This window comes from Lynx rufus, unplaced genomic scaffold, assembly GCF_022079265.1.
Source record: "Lynx rufus isolate CCGP_SWC_20201006 ecotype Redwood Valley unplaced genomic scaffold, mLynRuf1.p SCAF_22, whole genome shotgun sequence".
NCBI classification, from domain to species: domain Eukaryota; kingdom Metazoa; phylum Chordata; class Mammalia; order Carnivora; family Felidae; genus Lynx; species Lynx rufus.
In genome coordinates, this window is record NW_025814837.1 from 923,036 (window position 1) to 947,658 (window position 24,623).

Genomic DNA, 24,623 nt, shown 5'->3' on the forward strand with positions numbered 1-24,623 from the left:
TTTAATTGCTGAGTAATATTCCTGTGTGTGTGTGTGCAAGCATGTATCATCGATTTTTTTTTTTTTTTAGTTTATTTAATTTGAGAGACAATGAGCATGAGCATGGGAGAGGCAGAGAGAAATGGAGAGAGAAAATCCCAAGCAGGCTCTGATCTGTCAGCTCAGAGTCCAACTCGGGGTTCAAATTCACAAACCGTGAGATCATGATCTGAGCCTAAATCAAGAGTAGGATGCTTAACTGATTGAGCCACCCAGGCGCCCTAGTATCTATTCATCTATTGATGGACACTTGGGCTGCTTCCATAGTTTAGCTATTATAAATAATGCTGCAATAAACACAAAGATGCATATATCCCTTCAAATTCGTGTTTTCATATTCTTTGGGTAAATACCCATCAGTGTCAATTACTGGACCATAGGATAGTTCTATTTTTAATTTTTTGAGGACCTTCATACCGTCTTCCTCAATGGCTGCACTGGTTTGTATTTTCACCAACAGTGCATGAGGATTCCGTTTTCTCCACATCCTCACCAACAATTGTTGTTTCTTGAGTTTTTGAGTTTAGCCATTCTGACAGAAATGAGGTAATATCTCACTGTGGTTATGATTTGCATTTCCCTGATGATGAGTGATGTTGGGCATCTTTTCATGTGTCTGTTAGCCATCTGGACGTCCTCTTTGGAGAAATGTCTTATGCCCATTTTTAAATTCAATTATTTGTCTGTTGGGTATTGAGTTGTGTAAGTTCTTTATATATTTTGGATACTAACCCTTCATCAGATATGTGATTTACAAATATTTTCTCCCATTCAGCAGACTGTCTTTTAGTTTTATTGGTCATTTCCTTTGTTTTACAGAGCTTTTTTATTTTTATGTAGTGCCAACAGTTTATTTTTGCTTTTGTTTCCCTTGGACATCATCTACATACAACATCTAGAAGGATGTTGTTACCAGCTGATGTTAGTAAAATTAATGCCTATGCTCTCTTGTAGGATTTTTACGGTTCCAGGTCTCACACTTAGGCCCTTAATCCATTTTCAGATTTAAGAAAGTAGTCCAGTTTCATTCTTTTGCATGTAGCTATCCAGTTTTCCCAATATCATTTGCTGATGATACTTTTTCACATTGCATATTCTTGTCTCCTTTGGCAACGATTAACTGATCATGTAAGTGTGGATTATTTCTGGGCTTTCTATTCTGTTTTAATGATGTGTATGTCTTAATTTTGTTCCAGTACCATATTGTTTTGATTACTACAGCTTTGTAATATAATCTGAAGTCTGGAATTGTGATAACTCCAATTTTGCTTTTCAAGATTGCTTTGACTATTTATGGGGTCTTCTGTGGATCCATACAAATTTTAGGACTGTTTGTTCTAGTTCTATGAAAAATGTTGTTGGTAGTTTTTTAAGGGATTTTCTTTTTTTTTTTTAGTTTATTTTGAGAGAAACAGAGACATCATGAGTGGGGAAGGGATAGAGAGAGAAGCACAGGGAGACAGAATCCCAGGAGGTTCTGCACTGTTAGTACAGAGCCTGACGCAGGGCTCAAACTCACAAAACTGTGAGATCATGACCTAAGCCAAAACCGAAAGTTGGATGACGCTTAACTGACAGAGCCACCCAGATGCCCCAAAGCTGTTGGCATTTTGATAGGGATTGCATTAAATATGTAGAATGCTTTGAGTAGTATAGACATTTTTTTTAATGTTCATTCATTTTTGAGAGAAAGAGAGACAGAGTGCGAGCAGGGGAGGGGCAGAGAGAGGGAGACACAGAATCCCAAGCAGGCTCCAGGCTCTGAGCTGTCAGCACAGAGCCCAACGCGGAGCTCGAACTCACAAACTACAAGATCATGAACTGAGCTGACACTGGATGCTTAAGCAACTGAGCCACCCAGGCGCCCCGACTAGCATAGACATTTTAACAATATTTGTTCTTTCAATCCATGAGTATGAAGTGTCTTTCCATTTCTTTGTGTCATCTTCAATTTCTTTTATCAGTGTTTTGTAGTTTTCAGAGTACAGGTGTTTCACCTCTTTGGTTAAGTTTATTCCTATGTATTTTATTATTTTTGGTGCAATTATAAATGGGATTATTTTCATCTCTTTTTGTTGCTTCATTATTAACGTATAGAAATGCAATAGACTTCTATACCTTGATTTTGTAGTCTGCGACTTTACTGAATTCATTCATCAGTTCTAGTAGTCCAATATCTCTGAAGAACATGGATGCAAAATCTTAAAAAAAAAAAATTGGCAAACCAAGGGGTGCCTGGATGGCTCAGTTGGTTAAGCATCCAATTTCGGCTCATGAATCCATGATTTCATGGTTTGTGGGTTTGAGCCCTGTGTCAGACTCTGTGCTGAGAGCTCAGAGCCTGGAGCCTGCTTCAGATTCTGTGTCTCCTCTCTCTCTGTCCCTCCCCCATTCATGCTCTGTCAATCTCGCTCTCTCTCAAAAATAAACATTAAAAATAATTTTTTTTAATTTAAAAAAATTAGCCAACAGAATCCAAGAATACATTAAAAAAAAAAAAAAGTCATTCACCACAATCAAGTGGGATTTATTCCTGGAATGCAAGTGTGGTTCAATATTCACAAATCAATCAATGTGGTATGTCACATTAATAAGAGAAAGAATAATTTTTATTCTTAAAATTATCTTTGCATCATTTTTATAGATGCAAAAAGCATCTGACAAAGTACAACATCCATTCATGATAAAAAGAAAAAAACACCCCAACAATGTAGGTTTAGAAAGAACATACCTCAACATAATAAAGTCCTTATATAAAAATCCCACAGTTAACATCATACTCAAGGAGGAAAAACTGAGAACTTTTCTCCTAAAGTCTGGAACAAGACAAGGATGTCCACGCTCACCACTTTTATATAACATAGCACTGGAAGTCCTAGCCACAGCAATTAGACAACAAAAAGAAATAAAAGGCATCCAAATTTGTAAGACAGAAGTAAAACTTCCACTATTTGCAGATGACGTGTTACATACATAGAAAACCCAAAAGACTCTAGTGAGCATGAATGTTTAACTACAACAAGTGATTATTCCTTAAACCAAAGAACAATATAACCACTTGCTTTGCCAAGAAATGAGAATAATGCTCTTCTGCAAATCTAAACTCCATACTGAATTACATGCTAAATTGGGAAAGACAAAAACACATTGTAACAAATATCCCCTGTCAAGTCCGTCCTGTATTAGCTTTCATTTCAGGCATATCAGGTTTTTTTGTGTAAATTACATACATTCTTCTTACACAGGGAAAAAGAAAGTCATATTTAAATTGGGGTGCCTGGGTGGCTCTCAGTCGGTTAAGCATCCGACTTTGGCTCAGGTCATGATCTGGCAGTTTGTGATTCAGGCCCCACGTCGGGCTCTGTGCTGACAGCTTGGAGCCTGGAACCTGCTTCAGATTCTGTGTCTCCCTCTCCTTCTGCCCCTCCCCAGCTCGTATTCTGTCTCTCTTTCTTTCAAAAATAAATAAAACACTAAAAAAAATTTTTTAAATAACACAAATTAACCATTAAGATGTGATAAGAATTGATCAATATCTTTAAAGTGTAAAAATTTTCAAAGACACACATGGCATAATCCTAGGAACTGCTCACCTATTCCTATATTAAAGGACAGCAACAAGATTGAAGGGGAAAAGAGGGGTCTTAAAAACAAATGAGCAAAACATGTGTGAGCAAGAGCATGTAGTACTGTTCTGAACAACCATAAAGTTCTTTGGAAATATATTTGGAAATAGCCAAATGTTAATTTGTAGTTAAACACACTGTAGAATTTCCATAATTTGGAATATAAGATAACTATAAACTAACAAACTTTTAAAATTTATTCCCGCTCCCCTATTATGTGCCAGGCACCGTTTAAGGAACTAAGCATCTGTACATACTAACATGGAAGAATTTGCAACTTTTAGTATTATTCACTTCTGAGAAAAGGAAAACAACTCAAGGAAAGAACAGTGATAAAATGAAACATGCACTTTTAACTCTACACACTTTTTATGAAGATTGAACTTTTTAAAACGATATTATATTCATGAATTACATAACTCATTTAAAATTGGTTCTGTACCTGAATGCTTCCTTCTGTATCAAGAACTTCTGCAACAGGAACTGACTGGATAAACTGCATGAAGCCTACACAGAAATACATGCACTGCATTAAGCGCAACACTGGTTAAGCAATAAAAATAATAAGGGTTCTACTAAGAATAACCTTCATTTTCAAATGCATACACTGCATACTCAAATGACTTAAAGAGTCTGTAAACAATATATTAAGTTTAGTCTGGCATTTGAGTCATAGGAACTAGAAGTAAACTCTTCTTTCAATTAAACTGACTTAATCTGTATGTTTCTCCAGGGCAATTTCTATTACTGTATACACAGACAAAAAGTAATAGCTAAGCTTCTTAAATATGCACAAAAATTTCTTCTTTCTGTACTTTTATAACATATGCCAATTAAAAATATTCCAAATTTAAAATCACTTTAAGAACTCTGAAATTATATAATATCAATCAACTAAGCCTAAAACTGCATTATGTTCATTGCCTTTTTTATCTAATACTCCATGTTCTGTCATTTCCTGGAAATGACAGAAGTATAAATCCCTTAAACTACCAAAAAGGAAGAGGACATTATGAAAAATCAAAGTTGAATGAAGGAAACTAGCGTATACTCCTTTAAAGTAAGAAACGTCTCATTCATTCCTGTATCACAAACAGGGAATAGTGTGTAGCAGTTCACTTAAAAGATATTTACTGATTTTCTCCCATGCAATAATAAGTTTGCCAATAAAAAACAGAGCTTTGACCCTGCCTTTATACACTGAAGAAACCTGCAATTTTTACTGGGATAAATATTATGAATAAAAAGGTACTGTGAAAGAGAATAGTGTAGGGAGACCTAAATTACCATAGAGATCAGAGGGCATCTGACATTTGAGCCATGCTTTGAAGGACAGTGAAAGTTAATAGGTAAAGCTGTGAGGAAAGGATGCTAAAGATAATGATCATAACATAAATGAAGGCCTTAAGGCTGAAAAGAGCATGGTGCATTCGAGAAAATGGAAGGTGGCCCATGTGGCTAATGCCTGGGAAGCAAGGGGGAGACTGGAAAAAGAGAGGCTTGAGAGACAGGTACAGGAGTGTGTCACAGGATGCTAGAACTTGTAAAACAAGCTAAGGTTTTTGACTTTGTCCAAAGAGCGAATGGAAGTGAGTAAATCATTTTATGCAGGATAGTCAAAGATCATATGTGCACTTTAAACAAGATCATTCCGAAAGCGAGAAGAGGAATTAAACCACCACCAAAAAGATTTGAGGGTGGCCAGCAGAAGGCCAAGAAACCTAAAATGGATACTTTTGTTTTTCCGAGGTATCGAAGGGTGAGAAGCTCTGAGAGTATCAAGACTATGGAATTGACAATAGGCTGTAGGCAAGCATTCCTAGGGAACTGTCTATCAAATTTCCAGAGGTTATTCAATCTCAGAAAGACTTAGATGCTATCATTCTATATTAAAAAAAAAAAAACAAAAAAAAAAAACTAGTTCAGAGGCAGCATCATTGCTGAGTGGCTTTTTTTAAGAGCACAATACAAAGTCACTCTGGGTCACAGTAACTCTCAAATGATGATTCTGGACACAGATTAGTATGAAAAAAACTACTGTAAATTATAACCAGTTTTGAAGCAAAGAAATACAGTGTAAAGGTATTAATTTGTCTTACAAATATGCTGATTTCAAGAGGGAGCCAGGGAGAAAGGGAAAGAGGCCCAGTCAGCCTTCAGTGCTACAAAGGAATTCAATCTCTAGCATTCTTAACTTTCAATTAAAAGAGGAAAAGTATACTTATTAGACACTCAAATAAACAACCATGGTGTAAAATAAACTTACCATGTTTTGTACTAGTGGCTAATACCTTGTAGGGTGTCAACTTCAAATCCAGATTTTCTTTCCGTAGCAGCTTTTGATCAAATGATAAAATACATTAACCAAACAAGTATAAAGATTGTTCTGAAGCAGTCTTGCAGGTATTATAATAGCTTATTATAAGAGATTATTAATTGTACTTTGATCATCAAAAATAAATTTATTAAGCACTTACTTGATGGAATGTCAATTTTTTAAAACTTATTCTAAATCACTGTCAATAGTTTTCAATCAACACTGGGGGTCTTCCAACTCATTTATGCAGCTCTTTCTAGTCACAAAGTATTTTAGAACTCAGAAAAAAAGGAAATGAGGACAAATACGTTCCTTTAAAAGCCAGAGGCAGAAATGCAATTTAAAGAAGAAAAAGATCTAGTTGACTAAGAGGAAGGGAGTTACTAAACTCGACATCAAGAGAACTTAACTGAGAAAAGAGTTTTAATAAAAACGAACAATTGCAGGGGCACCTGCGTGGCTCAGTCAGTTGCACAACCGACTTCGGCTCAGGTCATGATATCCTGGTTTGTGAGTTCAAGCCCCATGTCGGGCTCTCTGCTGACAGCTCAGAGCCTGGAGCCTGCTTTGGATTCTGTGTCTCCCTCCCTCTGCCCCTTCCCCACTCACACTCTATCTCCCTCTCAAAAATAAATAAACATTAAAAAGAATTTAAAAAAAAAGGAACAGTTGCAATTTCATTTTATACCCAACCCAAGAGTCACTCTGCAGTGCATAAAAACAACTAAAGTTGTTTAAGGTCAACTGGAGATTGCTGAGCTTCCTATGATTGCACCTGAATGTTAAAAAAAATTCAGTGTCCATTCACTGCATATATACTAAACCAAAATTAAAAAATGGTCCCTGCCAATATAAAGTTATAGTTACCTTGTCCATGAGTGAAATGATTTGAAGAATAAGTTGATCTTGGCGTAAATCATCCCCATGCTTAAATATAACTGGGTATTTGCCCCCATCTTCTGTCTTAAAAAATAACTGTGCAGGCATAAGAGCACTCTGAAAATAAAAATATTGTTTTCAAATATGGATGTAAATTAATGCACAAAGATCTACCATGCACATAGGAAATGCTGACACATAAGGTAAACAAATAGGTAAGCAGAACCTAAAGAAACAAAATGGGCTGACAACAAGACACAATAGGAATCCTTGAAGAAAACTACGAACTAGCTAATACTCAGAAGATTACACAGCATATAGAGCAAAAGCTCTGGAGTCAGTCACAGATAGGAATCCAGGCTCCACCAGGTACTAGATGTTGGATCTTGCACATATTCTTTACCCTGTTTCCTCACGTGTAAAATGAAGGTAACACTTCCTCTGCACAGCTGCTAAGGTGATTAGAAACCATAGAGGAACAAGAGTCTGGCACCACGCCTGATACAAAGCAGATGTTCTATCTATGTTTGCCATCATCATTTTAGTATTACAGACATAAATGAAATAAATGAGATAAAACTACAGCATAAAAGTGCACCAGATAGAGGGGTGCCTGGGTGGCTCAGTTCAGTTAAGCATCCGACTCCTGATTTCAGCTCAGGTCATGATTTCTCGGTTTGTGACACCAGATAGAAAGTCATGAGCCATGGTTACTAATAGCAGGCATACGATTAGTCATGCAGCTTTGAGACTCAAACTCCTCTTTTATAAAATGAGGGGAGGTCTCAAATACCTATATTTTATTCTGGAATAATTATATTTTTGCCCTGAATCTTTCCCTTAACTAGCTGAAATCTCCAATGTAGCTTATAAATGTGTCTAAATCAATAATTAATGGAATTAAACTCACTTTAGAAACCACCTCATGTGGAGTAGTAACACACTGAGATACCTACTTGGAGATAAAAGGTCAGAAAACTGTTCAGAAAAAGATGCCCTATTAGTTTAGATCACTGAGGGGAAAAAAATCCTTTAATATTGAAATTGGAAAAAATGTATGATAGTCTAAAGAAATGTGTCTGACAAAGAAAGCCATTACAACCTTAATTTACACAGGTGATGAGAAATAACAGAAAGAAGTATCAGACAGAGGGATAAACAGACAAATTTGGGACAGAGCAAATACAAATACATAAAATGTTAACAAAAGTCAAACAGAAGGTATATAGAGTTGTTTACTGTGTAATTCTTTAAACACTGCTGCATGCTTGAAAAGTTCCCCATAAAATGAAGGGGTAAAAGGCATCAAAAATGCTTCAGTGAATATATGTTTAGAACTTACAACCTCTTGTGTATTAAAACTCTGAATTTTAAATTCTCTTAAATTTGGAGTATCCTTTTATCACCTCAAGCAAAAATACATTTTATAAATTACCTCAAAGGCTTTTGTGACCCAAAAAATGATTAAGAGTTACTATGACTGGGGTGCCTGGGTGGCTCAGTCAGTTAAGCATCCCACTGTTGATTTCAGCTCAGGTCATGATCTCGAGGTTGGTAGGATTGAACCCCACATTGGGCTCTTCATTGACAGGGTACCTGCTTGGGATTCTCTCTCTCTCTCTCTCTCTCTCTCTCTCTCTCTCTCTCTCTCTCTCTCTCTCTGTGTGTGTGTGTGTGTGTGTGTGTCCCTCTCCCACTCCTGCTACTCTCTTTCTCTCAGAGTAAATAAATAAACTTTTTTAAAAATACTATAGTAGAAAAGCACCTGAGAGGCTTAGTCAGTTAAGTTTCTGACTCTTGATTTGGGCTCAGATCATGATCTCAAGGTCCTGAGATGGAGCTCCTCACTGGGCATGGAGCCTACTTAAGATTCTCTCTCTCCCTCTCCCTCTGCCCCTCCCCGACTCCTGCTCTTGTGCATGACCTCGATCTCTTAAAAAAAAAAAAAAAAAAAAAAAAAAAGAATTACTATGATAGAGTTGTGTAGTAAATACCCTAAAACCATTAACCCTAAACTCCAACCCAGAATTTTCAAGAATGCTCACATACTTTAGGGTTGGAAGAAAAAAAAAAAAAACTGAGTATCAGGATCAAAAATACATTTCATGGTATTTTATTGGCTACCCATTTTGTGCATGTAAGACATAATTATCTGCATACTTCAGGAGAAAATGGGTCCAGAATCTACCTAACAATAGTGGCAGGTATATTCTTATACTCCACTCTTACAACTCCTGCTTTCAACTCATCCTGTTTCAAAAAATTGGTAAAACTACCTTTTTGATTTACTGCTCTCAATTAGTCCTCAGGGAATGTGAATATTAGAAGCTGATCTTGTTTGAGAGTTCAAGTCCAAAGGAACACCAGTTGTATACAGGTATACTGGTTGTTAATGTCTGTGTGCAACTCTTTACATTTCAGCTTCCAGTGGGTTGTAAGCACATGCTGAGAAATATTTGCATTTTATCTCCTGTACCAGTATTTTTCAAATTGCAGGCAATAATCCATTAATGAGATTTAAAACCAATTAAACAAGTTGCAAGTTAAATTTAAAACTTAATGGAACAGAATAATTCTTAAAAGAATAGAAACTATCAGAGTCCATACCATGCAATAAGGTTCAGTGCTGCTTTATAAAACTCAGCCTTTCAGTTGAATGAGATGTGCAGCCATAGGCTGCCTTTAAACACACCCTTGAAAAAATTCCAAACTACTTCTTACTATAATCACACCCCTTTTTATATTCATAAGTCATTGTCCTATGAGCCCTTTCTTTTCTGGATACAAAGTAATATCTGAGTGCAACTTATGCCTTGTACCCCTAGAATCACAAAACTTAACCACCAGGTATCCCTGAGACCATTCTTCATGATGCCCAACAGATAATGATGCTTCACAGCTAATGCTGCTCACTCCTTGGGACTAAGTGGAAAAAGTGGCTGCTACCAGCTCTTTCTAACTATCCAAGTCGTGGCCAGCCAAAAGAAGTGTGACATGCTATAAAGGACTAATGAGAATTACTAGTTGAAGATACAAGAAGAAATTTAAGTCACAGAACAGATATCAGATCAAGAAATGTTAAAAAGGTTAACTGAGACTGTTACCACATGGATTTATGAACTGAATGAGTAATATAAGTTTTGCAATTATTTTTTTTTAAAGCTTACATGGAAAAAGTAGGTGTGGTTCTAATTAATAAAAAGTTCAAAAATTAAAGATTAAAAAATCCAGAGTTTAAAAAAAAAGTGTATTTTACACATTTCACATAAAAATGCCTACTGATAATACAAGATCTTTAAATCAAGACACATTGAATAAACAAAAGACAATTTTTTATCTAGCATGTACTAAATCAAACAAAATTATAGATATTGTCTGCAACGCAATCATTGTTGAAGGGAGTGTTTTTGCTTTACAGAATTAGGTTCCAATGATATACATTAGATATTCATCACAATTACCTTAAATAGTGTAGCTGTTTCTGGGATTATTCCTCTAATTTTCACCTGGGGTTCTAAAGGCAATGGGATAAGTTCCACATCTGACAAATTCATCTTTTCATTGTCTCCAAGCAATGCCTGTAGTCTCTCGTTCTAAGAGAACAAATCAGAAAGAATTGAGCTAAAATGTAAAGGTAGTTTATAATATACAGGGTAAAGACATAAAAACTAATTCTACTAACTTTAAAATGTTTGCAAAGCACCATAAAATTATGTGCAATGCATCATAAAGGAGGGGCGCCTGGGTGGCTCAGTCGGTTCAGTGTCCAACACTTGACTTCGGCTCAACTTCTCACAGTTTACAAGATCAAGCCCCGGGTTGGGCTCTGCGCTGATAGCACAGAGCCTGCTTGGGATTCTCTCTCTCTCTCTCTCTCTCTCTCTCCCTTTCTCTCTGCCCCACCCCAATCACACACACATGCACGTGCTTGCTCCCTCTCTCTCTCTCTCTCTCTCTCTCTCTCTCTCTCTCAAAATAAATAAACTTTAACATAAATAAACAACTAGGGGCACCTGGGTGGCTCAGTTGGTTAAGCATCCGACTTCAGCTCAGGTCATGATCTCACTGTTTGTGGGTTCAAGCCCCACATCGGGCTCTGTGCTGACAGCTCAGAGCCTGGAGCCTGCTTCAGATCTGTGTCTCCCTCTCTCTCTCTGCCCCTCCCCTGCTCATACTCTAATCTCTCTCAAAAATAAATAAACATAAAACAAACAAACAACTAGAGTACTGCTGCTAAAACCAAAGTCAGGTCACGTCACTCTTCTGTTCAAAACTCCCAACAGATTCTACGCTAACTCAGTGTTTAAGTCATAAGTCCTTGTAATGACTTACGAGGATATATTCCATCTGTGTCCCTATTATCTCTGTCCTCCATCCTCATCCCCTACTGCTCTCCCCCAGTCTCCCTTTGTTCCAAATACACCGGGCTTCTTCCTATTTCACACATACATCTCTCTATCTCTCGTGCACATGTACGCACGTGCACACACACACACACACACATACACTCTCACCTCAGGGCTTTTGTACTTGGTGTCCCTCTGGCTGCAATGGTCTTCTCTAAATATTCACATGGCTTGCTCCCTCACCTGCTTCAGGTCTTTGTCCAAATGTCACCTTCTTAAGTGAGGTCTTCCTGACCACTCTATTGAGAAGTGAAACACTCACTGCCTTACTCCTCAAACCCAGCACTTCCTACTTCCTTTGCTGCTTTATTTTCCTCTGTAGCATACAACAGTATCTAGCACGCTACATATTTCACTTATTTATTCTATTTACTTTCTCCTCCAAAACTCCCTAAGAATAGAGATCTTTATGTTTGCTGCTGTATCCCTAGATCCATGCTGTAGGCATGCCAAATACATTTTTATACAACAAATACATGAATATTACCACCTAAAGAATGATAAAGTGAAAAGAGAATACTTAACAACATTCAAAATGAAAGCTTTAAATTTTGGGGGCGCCTGAATGGCTGTTGGTTAAACATCCATCCAACATTGGCTCAGTTCATGATCTCACAGCTCTTGAGTTCAAGCCCCGCATCAGGCTCTGTACTGACAGCTCAGAGCCTGGAGCCTGCTTCAGATTCTGTGTTTCCCTCTCCCTCTGCCCCTCCCCGACTCGTACTCTGTGTCTCTCTCTCAAAAATGAATAAAGATTAAAAAAACTTTTTTAAAATATTAGGCTGTATGGTAAAAACAAAAGTTATTTCAGGAAGCTTTAAGCAATGCCTCAAATAGGTGAGGAGTCAGTTATCCTCCAGGATAGCTAAAATTGAAGTGTAGCCAGAGACTCGTGTGTGTGCCAAAAAGAAGAGCACACCACACGAAAACAAGCTGGTTGAAATCTATGCCCCACACTGACAGCCACAGGAACAGACATTCCTGCAGGTGGGTGTGTGGGATCACATTGCTCCCTCACACAGGCACCTCTGGGGAGAGCGGCTCCAGAAGGAACAGCAGTAGGGATTTAGTTATTTAACTTTGGTTTCTTATTTTTCTCAGCAACAACAAAAAAAAGGTCATCTCAATAAAAATGTGTTTCTCTTCCGCCTATTTTCTCCTTCTTAACCTTGTGAATATTATTCCTTACACACATATCTGTTAGCATTTCTCTTTACAGCTGATCCCCTGCCTTTGAACTCCTAACTCAATTTTTCACCTTTTCCTCTCTCCACCTTCCTCTCACAAGTCTGAAGAACAAGAGTAAAGTGTGTTGTGTTCTTTTACAAAGATCACTAAGAAAGATCTGCCTGTGATGGGATAAGGTAAAGAGAAGATTCAGAGTGAATCCTTCACATCATTTGGGCTAGTGATGAGGAAAAACAACATATGAAGAACAAATACTCATCTATTGTCATCAAGTAGAAGCCTTACTTGATGGAAAGATCCCTGTTCTAGCCATGAGAACAGATGCGAAGCCAGTGAGGTCACGAACAACTAATTCTGCAACCTTGGGCAAGTCACTCTGGACTTTCATTTTCTCAGAGTGCTTCCAGTATCAATGATCTGTACAGGTCCTTTCCACATCAAACAGATTATATTCAAAGATGCTAAGATGCTAAAATGAGACCCAATAAAGCACTGTAGATTAAAAATATGGACATAGAGGGGCACTTGGGTGGCTCAGTCAGTTAAGCGTCCAACTTCAGCTCAGGTCATGATCTCATGGTTCGGGAGTTTGAGCCCCCACATCAGGCCTTCTGCTGTCAGCACAGAGCCCGCTTTGGATCCTCTGTCCCCCCTCTCTCTCTGCCCCTCCCCCACTTGCACTCTCTCTCTCAAAATAAATAAATAAACTTAAAAAATATACACGGACTTAGAATGCCTAGGAACAAACCCCAACTATAGTATTTACTAGCTGAGGATGGTAGACAAATTACTTAACCCCTCTACCCCTATTTGTTCTTATAATTGAGATAATAGCATCATCTAACTTACAGAGTTGTTGTGAGGATTAAATCTATCTATCTATCTATACCTATATAGATATAAATTCATAAAAAAGGATCCTGTATATAATCAATACTTATAAATCCTCCTATTATTATAATTGCATAAGAATTTCATAAAATAGATCAACCCAAAAAGATAGTACCAGGACTCAGTATTTTATGATACCAAGACATCATTAGTCAAAAATAAAAAGCAAAGCCCATAGGTTTACCTTTTTCTTACGATTTCCGCTTTCACGCTGCACTGCCTTCATTAGATGCACCAAACGATCTACAAACGTTTGCTGAGCAGCCAGTAAAGAACGCATAACTCTGACAGACTTATCACCCTGAAGGGATTCAAAGGAAAGGAAAATTAGTTCTGTGTAGCATAATGATCAGGGTTTCTTTAATAGCATGGGTGATCTTTATTTATTCTTCTAATAGCTACAAACTTCAATACAAAGTGAAATTGAAAAAGATTAATTATCTTGATTCAGAGATAATGAGAAAACTGCTAGCTTATTTAAACACTGCCAGCTCTTCCAAAGTTGAAAATTATCTGAGTCTTCAGCGAATACTAATCTATCAAAAACAGCACTTTTTTTCAAATACAACCATGTGATAAGATAGAATTCATTCACCCAAAATGCATTCGCTCATTGACTCAGTAAGTATCTGAAAGCCTATGATGTCTTTAGAAATGCACTGGGCATATGGTAGAAACAATATCACCTTCAAGGAACGAAAACTCTACTGGGAAAAAAAAAAAAAAAAAGGAAAAGCACTCAAATAGCAACATAATGCATGCTTGCTTCGTAAAATGTAAGTTATAAAAATTAAATGCCATAAAGTCTTATGTAGTGAATACCCAGTTCATAAAATATTATAAAATACATTTTCTCATTTAATCTTCACAATAAACTGATAAGGGTGGCTTATCAGTATAAGAGCAAATGTTATCCTCATTTTGAAAGTGAGGAAATTTAAGCTCAGAGAAAATGAAATTTCTTCACAAGATGACAAAAGCTGTGACAGACTGACGTTAGAAGAGACAACCAAGTACTTATCTGCCAATAAGCTAAATGCAGAGAAGTTCTGAGAACTATAGAAATGTTTAGGCTCAAAGAGCTCAATAAGATGTGCTTTAAAATTTTAAGAACATGAAACATGAAACTGCAGATAAAAGATGCTGTGAAGTAATATACTTCTGTAGCAAATCACAGATCAATGATGTGGCAGTTCTCACTGCCCATGCACCCTCTGCTGGCTGCACTGTGCCACAGTGCTTTAAGAATCACAATACCTAAGAGGAGAAAATGGCTTTACATAGATTTTAACAACCGTTAAGGAAGCAAAAATATAAGTTATGTAGTAAGTACCTGCAATATGACCATTGTCAGATTTCTAAAAATGTACCTATCTTGATAAACAAAATAGAAAAGACAAAGGGAAATAAAAAAGCAAAGTTCTGGAATTTGTTACATGTATAGTTTTATTTCATTAAATCAGAAGTCAACGAACTTCCTGTAAAAGATCAAGGAAGAAACACTTTAGGTCTTGTTGGCCATACAGTTTCCATTTCAACTATACAACTGTTATTGCAGTGCAAAAGTGGCCATAAACAATATGAGAACAAATAAACATGATCATGTTCCAATAAAATTTTACATATGAACACCAAAATTTGAATTTTACATAATTTTCAAATGTCACAAGATATTATTCTTTTTGGTTTTTTCTACCATTTAAAAACATCAAAACCACCCTTAGCACATGGGACATACCAAAACAGGCAACAGACCAGATTTGGCCCATGTTCGGTGTTTTTGGCAACCCCTACATTAAATGGTTACCTTCAACAATGCTTGGCTGAATCGTCTCATTACATTTAAGTACATCTCATGGGTCTTTGGATCTCTCTGCTGAGTGTCCTGATCTTCACATTCCACTATCACATACCTTAAAAATTCATAAGAGGTGAAATGACACTCAGATTCATTTTGTAAATACATATTCTTTTCCACAAAACTTGATTAATTCACATTTGCAAAAAATAAGTGGAAGAACTGAAACATATTCTTCCATCACTCTTTAAAGGTGGAAAATTAGGGGCACCTGGGTGGCTCAGACAGTTAAGCATCTGACTCTTGATTTTGGCTCTCACAGTTTGGGAGTTCAAGTCCCAAACTGGGCTCCATGCTGATAGTGTGGAGCCTGGTTAGGATTCTCTCTCTCTTCTTCTCTCTCTGCCCCTCCCTCACACACATGCAGTCTGTCTGTCTGTCTCTCTCTCTCTCTCTCAAAATAAATAAACTTTAAAAATTTTAAAAACAATAAAAGTGGAAAAGTAGGGCACATATACAACCATTTATAAAAAAGTAAATTAATAACAATAACGCCTTAATTTGTATAATATCCTAGATGTTCTTTTGATGCCAACATTTTCTCCTAATACTTTATAAGGTACATACAGCATTACCATCCTCAGAAATCATCTAAGCTCCCATGTCTACCAAGTAACTCAAACAATATTTTCATAATCTGTGTAATACTTTTGGTATTACATATGGCTCTCTTATTTTGAAAACTACTCTGAAGCTAACTTCTCATTTACATACTTTTGCAAAATAATTTTAAAATGTTTTTTTTTCCCATCCAATCTCCCCATTTCTCAAAAATCCATATATAATCATATATAAATTTGTGTATCACAAAATTATGGTTTTAGAGGGTTAAAGAAATTTTTAATATATTTTTACACCCGAACTGCTTATATAATTGCCAAGTCATATAACCACTGATCTGAATTAGATCTCAGACACCAATGTTTTCTAACTCCTCTCATAGGAACAAGCCATACTAACAAACACATTTTATATCACAACTCAGGACACACAGCCATGTGGGTACACGCAGATGCAGATGCCCAAAAAACAGAAAAAAAGTTTCAAAAATACTCTATAAACAATATGTTAATATTTGCTACTCTGTTCTATTTCATTTTTCTTTAAATAACAAATGCTAGACTGTGAGGCTTTAAATTGATTTCAGTGGATCAATTTTTTAATATTTATTTATTTTTGAGAAAGAGAGACAGAGCACGAGCAGGGAAAGGGCAGAGAGAAAAGAAGACACAGAACCTGAAGCAGGCTCCAAGCTCTGAGTTGTCAGTACAGAGCCCAATGCGGGCTTGAACCCATGAAACGTGAGATCATGACCTGAGCCAAAGTCGGACGCTTAACCTACTGAGCCAACCAGGTACCCTGAAAGAGAATCTTAAGCAGGCTCCATCCTCCGTGTGGAGCGGACAGGGTACTTGATCTCACAACCATGAGATCATGACCTGAGCCAAAATCAAGAGTTGGGTACTCAACTGACTGAGCCACCCAGAAGCCCCCTAAATTTTTCTTCTTTAAACTATCTTCATAATGTTCCACCTGTATTAACAAAAACATCAATGGTTCCCTCTTGACTACCGTTTTAAATTTTAATAATTATTTATTTTTGACAAAAAGAGAGAGACAGAGCATGAGCAGGGAAAGGGCAGAGAGAGAATCTGAAGCTTGCTTCAGATTCTCTGAGCTGTCAGCACAGAGCCCGATGTGCGGTTCGAACTCACGAACCATGAGATCCTAACCTGAGCCCAAGTCAGACACTTAACCGACTGAGCCACCCAGGTGCCCCTTGACTATTTTAAAACAGTTTCTGTGGCCCCAAGCATCTGGTTCAAACGTCCACTATCCTCAATGTATGCACACACACTGCAGTCAGGTCAGTCCCCTAACCACTCCTAGTATGCACCCACTTGGTGCTCTTGCTCATGTTGTAGGAATTTCCAGAAAGACCTTCCAGTCTCCACCTTTCCATATTCTACTCACCCTTCAAGTACAGGAGACACTTGATCTCTTCTAGGAAGTCTTCACAGACCCTGACGAGTTCACTCTTCTATGATTTCCTAGAATAGGCCTTGCCTCTCAGACAACTTGTGCTGATGTTACCTAGCTCATCACTGTTTCATGTGTTTAACTCTTAGTTCCCTTCATAGATTACAAAGAAACTGATGCCATATGCCATATCTTAAAATTTTTCAGCAGCCCCGGATACACCCCTAATAGTCCTACACACAGAAAAATTTTAAGGACTGATAAAAGTAAAAGCCTCTCTACCTCCTCTATTAGCCAACCAGTGCAATGGTTTACCATGATAATAGCAGCTGTTCTGAAGTCGTAGAGTTGCACAACCTAGAATTTTCTGTAAAGTGGAATGAAGAACTGAATCATGACCTTACAGCCACCATATCATGTTCCCAACAGAAGTTCTAAGCCAAAAATTCAAGAAGGCGTTCTTTAATCTTGAATCAAGGAAGCCTTCTAGAGCCACAGGATACATATGACTAAATAGTATTTATACTAATAAAATTAATTAAAATCAAACAAAATTAAAAATGTAGTGTTTCAATCACACATTCTACATTTCAGGTGTTCAGTAGCCTTATGTGCAGCATTATAGATAATTTCCATCAATGCAGAAAGTTTCATTGGACAGCTCTGTTGTAGATGAATAAGCTAGAACAGTTAAGATAAACTCCTATTTCCTATTCACAGTATTCCAAAATGTTTGGTCATTTCAGGACACTACCTAGGAGTGTTAAATAGACAGTGATTCTAAACTATAAAACTGCCAACACAGTCCTATTCAAAACCTATCCAAAACTTTCCATCCTTTAAAGTCCTTGACTATCTCCATCACCTTAGTATATTAATTGTCTTTTTCTGTGTGTTTACACAGAAATTCACTTCCAAATGAACAATACAGATAACCAGATAACATATAGCCATTGCTTTGTTCAGGTCTCCCTGACCACCAAGTAAACACACAATGGTCACAGCTATTTCCTTTGACTGAGGGTCTACATTGATGCTCATGATAAAGGTCAAAACTCTTCCAAGCCAAAGTTCTTCTACAAAAAGAAAAGTCCATCTAAAATACAGATGACAGTGTCATTTATATCATGACAATTATATATGAAGGACAAATTTAGATCAAGACTAAAAGACGTAGATTTGAATCATTTCTGAATCTTCTGGTCACAGCAGTAAGTAGATTCTACAAAGCACTCTAAGGTATTCCCTTGAAACCTATCATCTTCAAGTAGAAATGCAGACAAAACTGTCCAGGTACCCATTGTAAGATGACATCAGTGGGCTACCTGCTTCCTGGCAATTTCATTTTGTGAGGTAAATAACCTTTATTACCTTGAAAGGTCTTAACAGTCATACAAAAACATGTCAAAGCATCCAAAGTTTACTTTCAATTTCGACATACTGGAATAGCTATAAAAATAAAAAAGTGGAACGATTTATAGATCCTGATGCCTAACACTTTACAGATTGGAGACTATAACTCCCCTCTGTGGCTTAAAAGGTTGACACTATTCATTTTAAAAGGATTGTCTGTACAACTATAGGCCCCTAAGGATTCAGTTATAGCAGGAATCCCATTTAAATCACTGGAAAGGCAACAAATGAAAAAGGAAATTCAAAATGTTCAGAAGAAAATAGCACAATCAATTAAAATTTTTATGTTATATAATAAGAGTATGCTTAGAGTGAGAGGCCTTGAAATGTTACATTTGATTAATATTTTTATACTATTTTGTCCATGTTCAAAGGAAGAGAATGATCATTTTAAACCAAGTACTGAAATTATTTTCCATGTTTTCACCCAACAATCACAAAAGCAGTGTCTACCAACGTCAGAAGCCCCCATCAATAGCTTTTTCCTCCCTGTATTTCTGAATATGTAATATGCAGACTGTAACTACAGGAAAAACAATTACTCCTCTGAGAAGGAACAGACACAGCACATGCTATTGCTTCAATGAATCAGAGATATAGCAGGAAAACACAAATCAAATCTAAGTTTGATGGAATGCTTATAAGACTGGGAGTTGGAGTTGCACTTTGTTTATCATCTATGGAGAAAAAAAAAGCAATCTTTCTGAATGGAAGCTACTGCCTTGTTGGAAATTGTTCCTCTAACAGGGTTCCTATTGTTTAGCTGTTTTCAAAATGGTTTGAAAATTTTCCTACTTGAAATAAGAGATCAAAGTTTCTATCACAACTAACTTGAGATTCTACAATGAAATCTGGTCTCCAATTAAATCTGAATACAGAATTTTAAAACACCATTTAATCAGTATATGCACACATAGCTCTTACAATAGTGACTACTCTAGACTATAAATTCTGAGCCAGAGAAAACTCTTTATAGATAGTGAGAGAAAACAAAAATACCTATAAAGGAATTTTTAAGTAAATGACTTAAAAAATTAAAACTTGGGGCGCCTGGGTGGCGCAGTCGGTTGAGCGTCCGACTTCAGCCAGGTCACGATCTCGCGGTCCGTGAGTTCGAGCCCCACGTCAGGCTCTGGGCTGATGGCTCGGAGCCTGGAGCCTGTTTCCGATTCTGTGTCTCCCTCTCTCTCTGCCCCTCCCCCGTTCATGCTCTGTCTCTCTCTGTCCCAAAATAAATAAAAAACGTTGAAAAAAAATTAAAAAAAAAAAAATTAAAACTTAATTTAAAAATACCTGAGAAGCTTGTACTTACTCAAAAACTCAGCAACATGCTGAGTGCTACATTTTTTTTTATTTCCTTTTAAATATTTACTTAGATGTTCATGAGGAAATTTTCCATAACACCAGTGAATAGACACACATTTAAGAAATTAGATTGGAATATGGAGAACATTAGGAAGCAAGAGATTACATTACAAAGAAATAGGTATTTGTTAATATGTGAATTTCCAAGAAAACTTTTCAAAATAAAAATGGTGATTAACAACTAGACAAAACATTCTGTGGGTGTTTTTTAAGGACATACTGAAAATTATTGTGAAAGAAATGTAGTTTTATGAATATTATATTACACTGCTAAAACAAAAGTAGGAACTATTTTTCTTCCCATTACTAAGATCAATAGGGAAAAAAAAAGTACAGGTTCCAAAGCATTGGGGCGGGGGAGGGGGGAGACAAATTTAGTTACAATTGTTGATAGCAGTTTTTCTTCATCATAAAGGGAACCATAAAGGTTAAAACTAAACAATTATTTACTGTTTATGTCCATAATGGACAGCTATGTTTGTATAAGAGTCCTCTGATTTAGTTGCCTATTTCTTGGCTACAAGGGCAGTGTCCAAAATAACATTATGTTTGGAGAATGGGGGAATGAAGTTAAGGCTTGATTTGATCTACAGCACAGTTTTCCAAACTCAGTCTAAAACAAGACAGTATTTTGTTTCATTTCTTCATGGAAAGCAAAATGCCTCATTATACTTCAAAAATAATGAGTTTTCAAAATGGGTATCTATTCATTTCTACTGTTTAAACAAACACAGTCAAGGAGTATTTTAGATCAGAGATAATTTCCATAGTTAAATACTATCCAGTATGTCAATAAGTTTAAACATTTCTGAATGTACAGAAGGCTTCAGGTAAGGCTGGCCCAGCTAGCTTGGACCTTCATTTGCTCTATAAAACTGGATAAGTCTCTCTTGTCTAGTGTTTAAACATTGTGCCTTCTTTCATTTAACCAATATATTACTCATTGGGGCTTAAGCTACTTGTCCTTTACACTTTAATATCCTGTGACAGATAAAGGGAGCCAAGCCTCATATTACTTGTGTCTCAGGAAGTCAGTCAAACTTTCTATGGCCTTAGTTTCTCTTCCTTCAACTCAAAAGGGAACCTTTCTCATGTAAAATACAGATACTTCTACTTGCCCTATTTAACTTCATGGGAACAAGTGAGAAAAGGTCACTGAAAGTATTCTATAAATGGCAAAGTGCTAAGTAAATGATCTAATTCTAACTGAGGTTCTACCCAGTTGAGTTACATCATGCCTCTCTCTGCCTCAGTTTCTTCATTTATGAGAGAGGTAACTTCAAATTCCAACTTCCTGTGTTTGCATGATTCCAATGTTTTGTTAAACAATGTGAAAATACACACTCCTGAAGGACTGTGATGTATCATACTTTACTTAAATAGCATAAAAGGCAAACAGACATCAAACTGCAAAACCATTACCCAGTTTTATCTTAGATCGTGGCAAATCAGTAAAGGGAAGACAAACAGTGGTGCCAACAAGCATTTCCACGAGCACAGTTGTAAAGAAGCACAGCCAGAGAGATGTAAGTACTACACTTAGGCTTTTGATGACTTCTTATACCTTATTTTAAACTGCCTTTATGTTTATAGTATGGGGAAAAAAATAGTCCTCACCAGTAATAAGAAAATAAACAGAAAATTATGTCACATACCAGTATAAATAATTAGCCAGTGTTGAGTTTTTGCAGGCTCTTGATATCAAGAAGGTACAGAGATCTTGCTGAAAGAATTAAAAGAAATGTATATTTATTACCATCTGCTAATAACAAGAAGGAAAGAAGAGAGTCTATGTTTCTCTATCGTTTTGATCTACATATCTCGTCACAGATCAGATTTTCACACATCCATCTATCCCACCATCCCTTCATCCAATATTTATTCTCAGTCAGGCAGAATATGAGAGGCTAACGACATCACAGTTCACAGAGTTACTTGTCCTACTAGAGTTTAACACTTCGTGGAGGACAGACATCAAAAAAAGTCAGAGGAATAATTCAGATCACAGGAGGTCAGAAAAGGCAGCGAAGGGGATGTGATATTAGGCAAGACCAAAATGACACTATGTACAGGGGCCCTAAACTTGACTGTTAAAGAAATTTTAAAGAGGCCTGGTAGAGCTAAATATGGTGAACATGAAAGTAAAGGAGGCTGAAAAGGCAGGCAAAGCCCAATTGTGCAAGACCTTTAAGGTCATACTATTGAGTATGGATTTTGTCTGCAAAGCAATGGATACAGAACAAAAGGTCTTAGGCAGAAGAATGAGATGATCTGATTTCTATTTTATGAAAATGACTCCAGCTGCTCTGAGAAGTATAGGCCTGAGATCAGTTAGGATGCTTATTACAGTAGTCTGCAAAAGTGAACCTTGAGAATGAAGATGGAGAGGAAAAAACAGATTTTTAAAACATTTGGGAAGTATAATTAATAAGACTTGCTGACGGAAAGGAAGAAGGAAGGAAAAGAATGGACAGTAACTTCCAAATGTATAGGTTTAACAAATGGGCTGATCTGCTACTTCACAGATGGAAATTCCAACTGAGGAACAGGTTGGAGTGTGGGGAAAGAGTTGTATTTTGAAATATTAACTTTGAAATGCCTGTCGGATATATAAAGGAGATCAAGTAGGTTTCTGGATATATGAATCTAAAACTCAGATGAGAGAAATGTGCAAGACATATAAATTTGAGTTTATCAGTACTGCCTGGGGCAAGAGTATAAATTGAGACCTTGAGGAACATTAAAATGTCAGGCAGCAGAGAAAGTGCTGACAAAGGGAACTGAGAAGGCGCAGCCAGAGAAGTGAGGAGGAAAACATGGGCTGTACAGTATCATCTAAACCATGAGAAGTGTCCTTCAAGAAGGGTGCCATTTACTTTGCTGAATACTACAAAGAGGAACTGAGAAGTATATATAACCACAAAAATTAAAGTCATTTCCCACTTTAGCAAAGTAAGTTTTGATATAAAGATGGGAAGCCAAGGCCAGAATGATATGGATTAAAGAATGGAAAGAAAGGAAGAAGAGTCAGTTTGTACAAACAACTCCTTTTAGAAGCTTGATCATAAAGGTGCTGTTTCAAAGGATATGGTGTCAAGAGTTTTTTTTGTTTTGTTTTGTTTCGTTTCATTTTTGAATTTTTCAGAGAAGAGATACTGACATATTTGAATATTTCTACCAGGAAAAGAAGAGAATGTATCTTTGAAGGGAGTTATATTTCTTCTGTGTAAGAAAACATAAGGAAAGGATGGAAAAGGATTCTGTAAATCCTGGTGATGGGAAATTGAGACCATTCTTACCTAGTGACTTCTATTTGTTTCCATTAAGTGTGAGGCAGGGCATGAAGAACAGAGTAGAAAAAGTAGGAAGGAGTCACTGCAGAGCAGGAAGAGCAACCCAACCCACTGAGAGAAATGTAAGATGGCAGACAGCATTGAGTGCTCACCTGATGTCTATGATCATGAATTTAGAGTAATGCCAACATGCTAGGCTATGTGCTTTTCTTCAGCAATATTCAGGTATAAAGCAATTAGGTAAGTAGCCTTATCAAGAGCTGAGATTTCACTAGGGGAACTGAAGGTACTAATAAAAAAAAATGACTAAAATGCTGAGCCAAGGGATAAAAGCTATATTCGGAGGAAAGCAAATATTGAAGGGGGCTGATGAACAAAAAAAGGGGTAGAGATCAACAGACTAGAAGTGTCTATGTGGTAGGGGTATTTCAGAAAGTAAGCTCTAGTAATAAAACGCTGTTATCACAAAGCAGATATGCCAGATGCTGTCAGAAGTGGCAAGAATTTTATCTAATTTTAGAGCTAAAACCTCAGCACTAGATTTTAAATGGGCAACATTTAAATGTCCAGTAAGGAAATGCCTCAACCAGAAAGCCATAATACTGAATCCATGTATGTAACAGGTAGAATCTAAGCCTAAAGTTTATCTCTGGCTTTCTGAGAAGGACATTATGGTCTTATATAGTTTTATAAATATACTTGAATAGAGAACACATATTTCACTTGACAGTGTGCTATTTTCATTAAAAAATGATTTACAGAGCATAAACAGGGAAGAATTAAATATAAAAATATTCATGAAACAAATGTACTTTTTGCTAGTACATATATATGTACTATCAATTTTTAAACTCAATTTAGGTGAGCAATTTTTAAAATTTTAAAACAACTAGAAAAAAATGTGCTTTAGGGAAAAAAATGATCTCCTATTAAAGGTCAAAGATATAAAAAGAAACAGTAAATAAGAACACAGATAAATACCTCTAAATACTTATTACTACTGTTTACAACAATAATATTATCTAATTAGGGAATTAAATAAGATAGGACTGAGTCACTGGGTAAAAGTGACATACAAGTAAAGAGGTACACTGTTTTGGAGGAGGATAATACTTCTTATGCCAAATTTAAAAGATGGATGTTAAAATATCTAGCACAGTTAAAGAATTGATAAAGACAATATAACCTCCAAGTTAGGGGTAGAGACAAAGGATAGGAAGGGGATCCAGTCAAATAGAGGCAAGGAAAAAATATTTAAGGAGAGAAAAGTACCAACACATAAGATGAGGAAATAAATCCAAATAGAGCTCTAAACACAATAAAAATGGGGTAAAACCTCCAGTTAAAAGACAATAGTGTTAAACAGGA

The 24,623-nt window shown here is 36.6% G+C and overlaps 1 protein-coding gene across 1 annotated transcript in view; it reads right to left on the bottom strand.

The window, feature by feature from the left end:
* Nucleotides 1-24,623, bottom strand: part of PIK3C3 (phosphatidylinositol 3-kinase catalytic subunit type 3) — a 147,775-nt gene that overhangs the window by 52,444 nt on the left and 70,708 nt on the right. Inside the window, exons 13-19 of the mRNA XM_047086907.1 lie at nt 21,618-21,685; nt 15,154-15,259; nt 13,531-13,647; nt 10,323-10,454; nt 6,850-6,978; nt 5,932-6,001; nt 4,108-4,172 (exon numbers count right to left, since the gene is read on the bottom strand). Coding sequence (XP_046942863.1) covers nt 4,108-4,172; nt 5,932-6,001; nt 6,850-6,978; nt 10,323-10,454; nt 13,531-13,647; nt 15,154-15,259; nt 21,618-21,685 — 687 coding nt within the window. The remainder of the gene's footprint in view (nt 1-4,107; nt 4,173-5,931; nt 6,002-6,849; nt 6,979-10,322; nt 10,455-13,530; nt 13,648-15,153; nt 15,260-21,617; nt 21,686-24,623) is intronic.